Source organism: Prosopis cineraria, unplaced genomic scaffold, assembly GCF_029017545.1.
Source record: "Prosopis cineraria cultivar Desert tree isolate PC_DT_omini unplaced genomic scaffold, ASM2901754v1 PC14, whole genome shotgun sequence".
NCBI classification, from domain to species: Eukaryota; Viridiplantae; Streptophyta; class Magnoliopsida; order Fabales; family Fabaceae; genus Prosopis; species Prosopis cineraria.
In genome coordinates this window covers 3496219-3506156 of record NW_026555345.1, presented here as the reverse complement: position 1 = coordinate 3506156, position 9938 = coordinate 3496219, and the positions used below count along the sequence as shown (strand labels likewise).

The following is a 9938-nucleotide window of genomic DNA, read 5'->3' as shown; positions in this document are numbered from 1 at the left end:
TATATCGTTATGCTTATACACTGCCATGCGTGTGTGTGATTAATCAATGATTACAGGGGACGTAATTAAATACTTAAAAAGAAAGCTGAAAATTAGGAAAAGTCAGGAGTTCCTTAATTAGCTTTCAAGTCAAAATAATTATTCAAAAAAAAAAGAAGAAGACAGTCACAGATAATAAGAAGCACTAATTAATGATAAAATTGATAACTGGCGATAAATAACCAAAATATGAGCTTCCAAATTTGTATCCTTAGGCAGCCCAATAAGCTAACATCCGATGGCACCTCATACACTTTTCCAAATACCAGTTATATTACATTAGGCAAAACATTATAGGAAAGGAAACTCATAAAAATGTCATAGGAAAAGAAACATGCTCCGACACGTTTGGTATACTTTTTTCTTTCAATTAAATTAAGATTTCAAATTCAAAAACGTAGTCATCAACTAATTAAATTGTGTCGACACGTTTGGTGCATATAAGTGGGTGCCTGATTAACCTGTCTTTTTATGAGCTGGTGTGGGTTATACAGTTATTAATGGAGAATTTAACTCTTTTCAATATTGGAATTTTTATGGCCAATTCAATATCTACATTCTTATACATATTACAAAAATTTAACCAGCCATATTATTCATAAGAAAAATGATACAGCATATTTATAAGTTTATAATTTATAATTTAATTATAAAGCACTATATCAAGTCTAACCATTGCATTGATTAGTCTATGTTTCATCTTGTAAAGTAAAAACACGTTGGAATCATGGAAACATTCAAATAATCCAAGCCATTTATTATATTTTAGTAAAGCTCCATGTCATTCGTAAATGGGTTGCAGTAGATAAGCAATAGAGCATTGCGAAGGCATTTAGGTTTGACCAGTGAGATTAATGGCAGAGGACAAGCAGGCCCATGCACAAGATCCGCCACTTGGGATGAGATTTGGACAAGCCCATTGTCTATGGCGTAGTCCAGAACCCTGTAGATTGGACAATATATGCACAGTATATCAGCAATTTGGAATGTTATTTGACAAATAGTTCCTTCATATTTTTAAAACTTATACAAACTTCTTCCAATGTGAATGGTTAAAAAAACACAAACATTCTCTCTATGTTTATGATTTTATTTTTATTCACCCAATCATTACTTAATTATTAAATTTTATGCATTAGACTAAAGTACATTCTCTTAATATAAAGAGTTAAGAGTTAATTTTGCCTCTCAAATTTGCTCGAAAATTACTAGAGACCTTAAACTCAACGATAAATCAATTCTGTCTCTTAATATTAAATATTTCCTTTTCATCTCCCAAATATAAAAATTACTTAACATTCATTAATCATCAACAAACTATTTTTTTAATATTTTTTTATTGAATTAACCGTCATTTTTTCCTTAAACTTTTACTTAAAAGGATCAGTGGACACCCTCAACTTAAATATTTTATAATAAAAAATATTAAAATATAATGTGAGACCTATTAAAAATCAACTAATGTTGAGAAAATAACATAGTAATAAGGGAAATAATTTTTAAAATCAAAGGACAGAATTAACCCAATATTAAATTTAAGGTTTCCAATAACATTTTGAGTAAAGTTAAGGGATTAAAAATGACCCCTAACCCTAATATCAAACTTATTCAAAAAGCATTCAAATTACCAAAAAAATTTAATGCATATATTCTTTATTTTTTATTTAATTTTTAATTTTTTAAAATGTGTTTACTTTGTAATTTTAAAAAATTTAAATATAAAAATTGGATAAAAATATTCAAATATATAGTTAAAAAATTTATGAAATAATAATTTAATATAATAAATTACTCAATTAATTTATGGCTATTTTTCTTTAAATTTCATTAATTTTAAATCATTTATTTAAATATTAGCATATTTAATTATTTACAGTTTTTAAAATTTGAAGAGAGAGTAGACAATTAAATCACAAAGGTAAATTAGCAGTTTTAAAATTTTTAATATAATTTCAAATAAAATATTAAATATTTTAGAATTTTTAACCGAAATTTCTAATAATATTAAAAATTAGATCAAACCGTATGTTTTAAAAATAAATGAGAGATCTCAGTAACTTTAGTGAATCGAGAGGAGGCTACAGTCTTTTATTTTATTTTATATTAAATTCAAAAATAAAAATAAATTTAAAACTAACTTGGGCGAGCATCTACGACAACTTAAGGACTAATTTTTAAATACTTTTATTTTGTGGCCAGAATATAAATTTATCTATTTCTTCTGCTTAAAAATATAAGATATTTTTTTATATGTTGAATAGTTAAAAATATAAAATATTTTTAATCAAATCTTATCCTCAATAAAATAGGTATTTATTTTTAAACTAGTTTTATCTTTTCATATTTACCTCTATTTAATATAATGTTTCACCCTAAAATAAATATAAAATAATTTATTTAATATGAATAATTTTAAAAAAAGACAGTGATTAAGTTTTAAAACATTAAAAATATTTTATATTTTTTAATATATAAATTTAAAAAAAATCTCTTATTTTTGGACGGAGGGAGTGATTTATAACTGGGTAGTATTTGCTGCCTAACTGCAACAAGTTCATCAACGGCTTTCTCCTCTTTTTTGGAGGGTTGAGCCGTTAAGGGAATATATCATCAAACGCCAACCAAACCGACCAAAGATTTTTTTATTTTTATTTTTTTGTTTTTAAAGTACCGTTAAAGTTGTACGTCCGGTACAAGCATGGTTCTTTCTTTTTCATGCCAAAAATCCCGTTCAAATTGAAAAACGATTGGGTCCCCTTTCCATTGATAAATCAACAGTATTCGGATTCAATTCATTCCGAACTAAAATAATCTTACTTGTTTTGTCCTAATCCTTAATCAAGTTAATAAAATAAAAGTAAATTGCTGAAACCTCAACAATTACTTCTTTCACAAAAGGTTATAGTTTAATAATTTTGCACTAAAATGAATTCAACATCAATCAATTGACGGTCAATGGGCAAAAAAAATCCTCAATTTTTGTTCAAAAATCACCATAAACACTAAACTCTTAAAATATATAAAATAAAATTTAAATTTTTAAATTCATAGCAAATTAAATCTTACTGTCATTTTTTTAATGCCGTTATTATTCATAGTGGGTCCTAGTTAATTAACACCACAGACTTTAAATTGTTGTGCCAGTAGTGTCTTGAACCCTGAAATTTAAAATTTTGAGCAAATTATTCAATTATTTTATGTATAGAACGTTGACTATTATCTAGATCAAATTAGCTTCAGTGTGGTTCGCCGCGTTGAATGCATCATTGGCCGTGACAATCAACTCATAATTTTGTAAAATGACTTTTTTTGCCCTTTTTTGAAAATATTTTTCAAAACGATTGGTATCTCATACTTCGATATATTCTATAACTCTAATTTAGTTCCATTTTACATAATATTTATTTATTTAATATTAAAAATTTGGGATCTCATTTAAAATAAGTTTAAATATCATAGGATTTTACAGACAATTGATGCGAAAGTCGACGATTTTGTCAACGAATTTAAATCTCAAAGTAACCAGCTAATTAAAATTCTTTGATATTTAAATTTTTTTCAATGAAATCCTAAGCTTGTAGCATTAAATAAATAAACATTATTTAAAATAAAATTAAATTAGAGTTATATAACATACGGAAGCATATGATATCAATTATTTGAAAAACATTACAAAAAAAGCAAAAAATATTATTTCATAAAATTATGAGTTATTCACCACAGTCAACAATGCATTCATCGTGACGAACTACATTAAAGTTAATTTGATCTACATAATATTTAATGCTTTATATATAAATGATGGGGATAATTTGTTTAAAATTTCAAAATTTATAGTTTAGGATGCTACTCTTGTAACAGTCTAGGATTTATAGTACTAATTAATTGAGCCCCATGGTGAACAATAATGGGGTTAAAAAAAGATAACTGTAAAATTTAATTTGTTACAAATTTAAAAATTTAAAACTTATTTTATATATTTTAAGAGTTTGAAATTTAGGGAGCTTTTCAAGTAAGAATTTAAACTTTATTTCACTCATTAACCCATCAATTAATCCTATGAAAAGATTTAAATCAATAAATGAGGAAAAAAATTCTTATTATATTCACTTGATCGAAGTAAATACGCTTTCGGCCATCAAAATCAACATCATATATAAATTTGAAATCATTGAAGTTGTTAAATTATTACTCAGCAACTATATATATACATATATATATATATATATATTGATTTTAAACTTTCGAGGCACCTGTCACGCTCCCCCATCCCTTCTTGTGGGTGAGTTTGTACTGGTTTACTTTTCTTTTTATTTTTCTGAGCACTGAAACTACATTTACATTGAAAACAACAAAAGGAAAGGATGTTAAACCCACCGCATAAAACAAGTTTCAACCAAATACTGTAAGAGTGTTGGGTGATACTTCCATGGCAGAATTTCAGTTAAGAATTATTACAGGGACTTAAATTTAGATCGGTCCAAATTTTTTTTGAAATTTTAATTTAATATAGACGAAAAAAATTAAAAAAATTTTAATGATGAAAATATCAAAATAATCTTTATTTATTATACAAAATTATTAATTATTAATTTTTTCAATATACTTATTAATTTATCAATATCACTTATAAATTATATCCATTTATTAGACATTCAGTAATATTAATTGTTAATTTACTAACTTTACTTGTTAATTTGCTAACATCAATTATAAATTACAAGACCTGTTAGTAATTTACAACTAATGTTAGAAAATTAACAAGTAAAGTTAAGAATTTAATAACTAATATTGCTTTTTATGATTGAACAATTGATATCAAGTTTTATACAATTATTGACATGTCAATTCATATAATTTGTAACTTATATTTATAAATTAACAAATGATGTAAAAAAAATTAACAAGTGATAATTCTGCATAATAAGTGAAGGGTATTTTGATCTTTTTATAATTAAAATCCTTTTGATTTTTTTCTCCAGAACTAAATTAAAATTTCAAAAAAAAAAAGGATGTGCATGAAATTAAGTCTTTACTGTGATTTTTAACTAAAATTCTCCCTACTTCCTTTCCCATATTTTATAAGACATTTTCTTGGTAATTTGATCATAAACGATATAAAATATTTAAAGAAAAGGATAATGATTTATTAATAAACATGTTATAAAATTACTTCTCATTTTTTAATTTTTAGATATCTTCTTCTATCTTTCATATTAAATGAAGAATATTTTTAAAAATTTATATTTAAAAAATTAAAATTTTAAATGGTATTCAATTGATTTAATTATTATTCACAATTTTATTAAAAAAAGTGTCTTATAAAAAGCATAAAGAGAGTAAAAAATAAAGCCTAAAACATTCAATGAAATCTAAAAAGAAAAGGCAACAAAAAGATCAACTGTTTTTCTATAAATTTCTTAGGATATATTTGGAAAGGGCTTTCCACTTCCAAAAAGTCATTTTTTTTTTCATTCCATTTGTGAGTAATAGTATTGTTTTGATATTTTGCTAATCTTAAAATTCATTTAAGATCCCAAGAAGTGTGTTTGACAGTTTGTTTGAAATTCTGTAGTGGTTTTTAAATTTTGAAATATGAGTTAGAGCTAATTATGACATAAATTTGCCGACCTTTGACTTGTGAAAATAATTCAAAACATAAATGAATTTTTGGTTTGGTAAATACACTCTTGGTAAAATGAAAACCAAAGCCACCCTTAATCATTGATATCAACTTTAGCTGAGCTAGTATCGATAAAGTTTTCTATTCTTTCAGTCAAATTTTTTTTTTCAATATTCTTTTTCACTTCTTTTAGAAGCTATTTGTACGGGATAACTTAATAAATATCTTTTAAAAAAAAATCACCACGACAAACAACCCACCATAAAATCCTTTCCTTTTGATCCAGCCTTAAAACATACTAAAATTTATATATAATATAAAATTCTAACTAAAACCATGGAAGGAGACCCATGTATGAAAAAAATTAATTTAATTAAAAATATTAATTATGTGACCATAATAAGAATAGATAAGTATAGTAAAGGAGCCGGTTTATTCACAAGAATGTAATCAATCTCAAAGAATACCTAGCTCTATCTGCTCCCGCTCCTATGGATTTCTCTTTGTCAAAGATATGAACGATGACTTCGAATTTTTGAGTTCCAATTCTATCAATTCCGTATATACAGTCTCAAAATTAATGTTCATCTGGGGACAGGAAGAAAAATCATTCTGCCTTTTCAGCCTTCAGGTCCCATGTCTTCCATTATCAATCAAAACTCGTCTGACGGTTAATTTTTTTAAAATCCAGCACCACTTCACAACGCCGCCATGTAATTTCTCACCTCATCCTTATCATCTCCTTCATCACTGCCAGCAACTCTGGCCCAAAAGTCGTGATTCCACCCTGCTTCTTCTCCGTTGATAATAATATCGACGTTGATAATGCTTCCTCATGCTCTGTAATAGAGCTAGAATCTTTAAGCCTCCCTAACTCCTTCGACTTGGCTCCAGGAAGAGACAGAGTGAGTTCTGTTGAGAGATCGTTGTTCAGGTTCGCGTCCGGCGGTCTCGATTCAGGCCGAATCACAGTCGGAGAATTAGAGACTGCCTGATGACCGGAGTCACTAACATCAGATCCAGTTTGGCTGCCCGGGCTGTAACAATGACCCGCTAATACGGAAGGAATCGTCAGCGATCGATCTTCGGTAGCCTGCTTCTTCGTTGGTAGTTGGAGCGATGGATCTTCGACGTCACGAACCAGTGATGAGTACTTGCGCTTTAAGGTGGAGTTCCAGTGATTTTTGACAGAGTTATCCGTACGGCCGTTGAGGAGCTTGGCTATGGCGGCCCATTTGTTGCCGAACTGGGCGTGTGCCTTGATGATGATCTCGTCCTCCTCCGGAGTGAAGGCGCCACGCTCTACATCCGGTGAGAGCTGATTGCACCACCGTAGCCGGCATGACTTTCCAGATCGTCCGGCGATCGCCTTGCTTATGGCCGACCAATTTCGAGCGCCGTGCCGTCGCACGTGCTGCCTCAACAACTCGTCCTCCTCAGGGCTCCAGGGACCCTTGACTCGATCCACCTCTCCCTGCAACGCCTCCATTGTCATGTACTCGTCGTCGATCAACCCTATGCAAAACCTAAAATACACCAGAATCTCCAATGTCCAAGAAAATAGAAAATTAAATTAGAAAAATAAGAGAGATTGGAGAGAGAACCGGTTCAGAGGGAGAAGCCTCTGAAATCTGAATGCGAAGAGTTAGAAGAGGAATGAATGAGGGGGGGTTTATAAGAAGAGGGTAAGTCAATAACTGACCCAGCCAGTTAGCTGAAACAGGTAAGAAACGATATGTGAACCGGGGATAGTGGGTTACCGGTGAAGTATAGTTTACAGCTGGATAACGACCAGTTTTGGCCACGCGGGCAACGAAGGTTTCTGAGAATCCAACGAAATACTCGGCGAAATGAAACGCAGCGGAAGAGTTAGTTAGGACTTGTTGGAAGTTAAGGGATTTGGTGGATCGTTCGTGAATATTTGAAAAAATCGCGAAAATCAGTGTTTTGGAGAGAGACGTCGTCGATATTTTAACTTTGAAGGGTATTTTGACGTCTGACTGTTGGGATAAGCTCAGCTGCAATGGGGCCAGGCTGGAGAGCATTACGTAAAGAATTTGAATTTTAGTTTGGGTGCATACAGTTAAGTTTTTTTTTTAAAAAAAAAAATCGATGACAATTAGATTTTAGCGAAAATTTTAAAAATAAATATAAATATTAATTTAAAAAAAACTCTCTTTTATTCAAAATATTAGCAGTTTTTTTTAAAAAAAATTTACATACTTATAAAGTTCTTATTCTCATAAAAATATATAGTATCATTTTTTTTTATCCCTTAGATCTTAATCTTAATTATCAATACACTCTATGATAAATAAAATATACATTTATATAAATATTTAAGTTAACAAATAGAAAGGGTAAGATGAAATGTTTTTTCATTTTCTCAGTTACTTATATTTTCAATCAAGATTAATTAAAAAATGTTTTTTTTTTCAAATAGGAGGATTATAAATTAAAAAATTGATTATAAAGAATGTATTTAAATTTTAAATATAAATCTAAATTTATATTTGATACAATTTTATCAAAAATATTATTACTTAACTTTTTTAATGAATTTGTTGTAGTTTTCTTCTTCTTCTTCTATTTTGCCAACTAAAAAATTTGTTTTGCATCATTAATTTTTTTTTTCTTTAGTTGTTGGAGTTTATTGAAAGATATTTCTTCTGTTTTTATATATAAATTTTTAATTTTTTATTTTTTAAATATAAAAAATTATTAACATATTTTAATGAATCAACTATTATATTTTTATAAATTAAAATTAATAATAAATATTTTATCAATTTATTTTTTAAAATATTTTTATGAATAAAAACTAAAATATTATGAAATTTTTAATTAAATAATTAAATTTATTAATTTGTGTGATTTAATTAAAAATATTTTATACAGGAGATAGATAGGTATTAATGGAATTTTTGGGAAGCACGAAGTGATGAGGTGGGGAAGAAAAGAGATAGGGAATAAAACTGACAATACAGCTGGAGACTGAAGGCCGGAGACGACTTGACGAGTGACGAGGTTGTAACGGGCTACTCCCACCCACGCGAGCCGGTATCTACCCCACTGATCTTCAGTCTGCACTAATTAATTTCATCTTTTTTTTATATATTTTTTATTTAAAATATATAAAACATTTTTCTGAAGTATAATTTTTATCTTTTTTAATATTTTTAGTAATAAAATATTTATATTTTTATTTAAAATAAAAAATTTATTAAATAAAAAATATAAAAAATATTATTAATTGAATATAAATAATTACTTTATTTAAAAACATAAAAATTTAATTAAAATGTCTTATAGGTCGAAGGAAAGGGAGTATATAAATTTTACTGTTAAATTAATTTTTTTTTGGGCCCAGATTTTTAATTAAGTTTAAACGCAATGGAACCGCACAATTTGAACTGCCAAAACTAACCCTCCCAAAAAAAAAAAGTTCTCAGATTTATGGCTTTGATGTAATTCGCCCTTTTGTTGCTGTACATCTTGATGATTAATGAAATTCCTTTTCCACTTAAAAAAAAAACAAACAAGTTCTCAGAAAATTCGTGGGTTCGGTTCACGTTAGATTAGAGCATGGTAATTTTCTGGACTAATGCTATACTTAGCAGGGAAAAAAAAATAAATGGAAAAAAATGAAAAAGGAAAGTGAAAAGAAAATCACATTTTCTGAGATAGAAAACGCGAGATGAAGATAATATGTTTGCTTTTAAAAAATAAGAAGATTTCAAAAAAAAAAATTTCTATTTCTCAATTCATACAGGACGTTTTTCGTTCCGCCCCTCCATTTCATCCTTGTAATGGCTGTCATATAAAATTTTTATTATTGGTTTATTTAATAATTTGTTAAAAAATTAAAATTAGATAAAAGAATTTTTTTTTTGATATTTTATTCCCGTTGTCTTCATCGAAAACATATTTGTATTTCATTAGTAATAATTAAATCAAAAATTATGTAAAATAACATGTTTATAAAAGTATAAGTGTTATTGTATTTAAATTTTTATAAATAATAATATTATTATTATTATATAAAATTAATAAGTTTTCTTTTTCTTGTTCTCTTTCGCCAGGCACAACAAGAGAAAATCACACCAATTAATTTTTCTCTTACATCCAATTCTCACTTTCATTTTCTTCTTCTTATGTTCACTTTGTTAATCAAATACCACTCAAGGATGGTTCTAAAAAACTAACTCCTTTCCCCTTGTTTTTGTAAACTGGCTTAAATTTTAATTTACTGTCCTGTTTGATCCTTAATATAAAT

The 9938-nt window shown here is 27.7% G+C and overlaps 1 protein-coding gene across 1 annotated transcript; it reads right to left on the bottom strand.

The window, feature by feature from the left end:
• Positions 1-6368: 6368 nt before the first annotated feature.
• Positions 6369-7298, bottom strand: LOC129293820 (transcription factor MYB44-like). The gene has a single exon (XM_054931933.1). The coding sequence runs from the start codon at positions 7155-7157 to the stop codon at positions 6384-6386; it is 774 nt and encodes a 257-aa protein (XP_054787908.1). The 5' UTR covers positions 7158-7298; the 3' UTR covers positions 6369-6383.
• Between the last annotated feature and the right edge of the window lie 2640 nt (positions 7299-9938).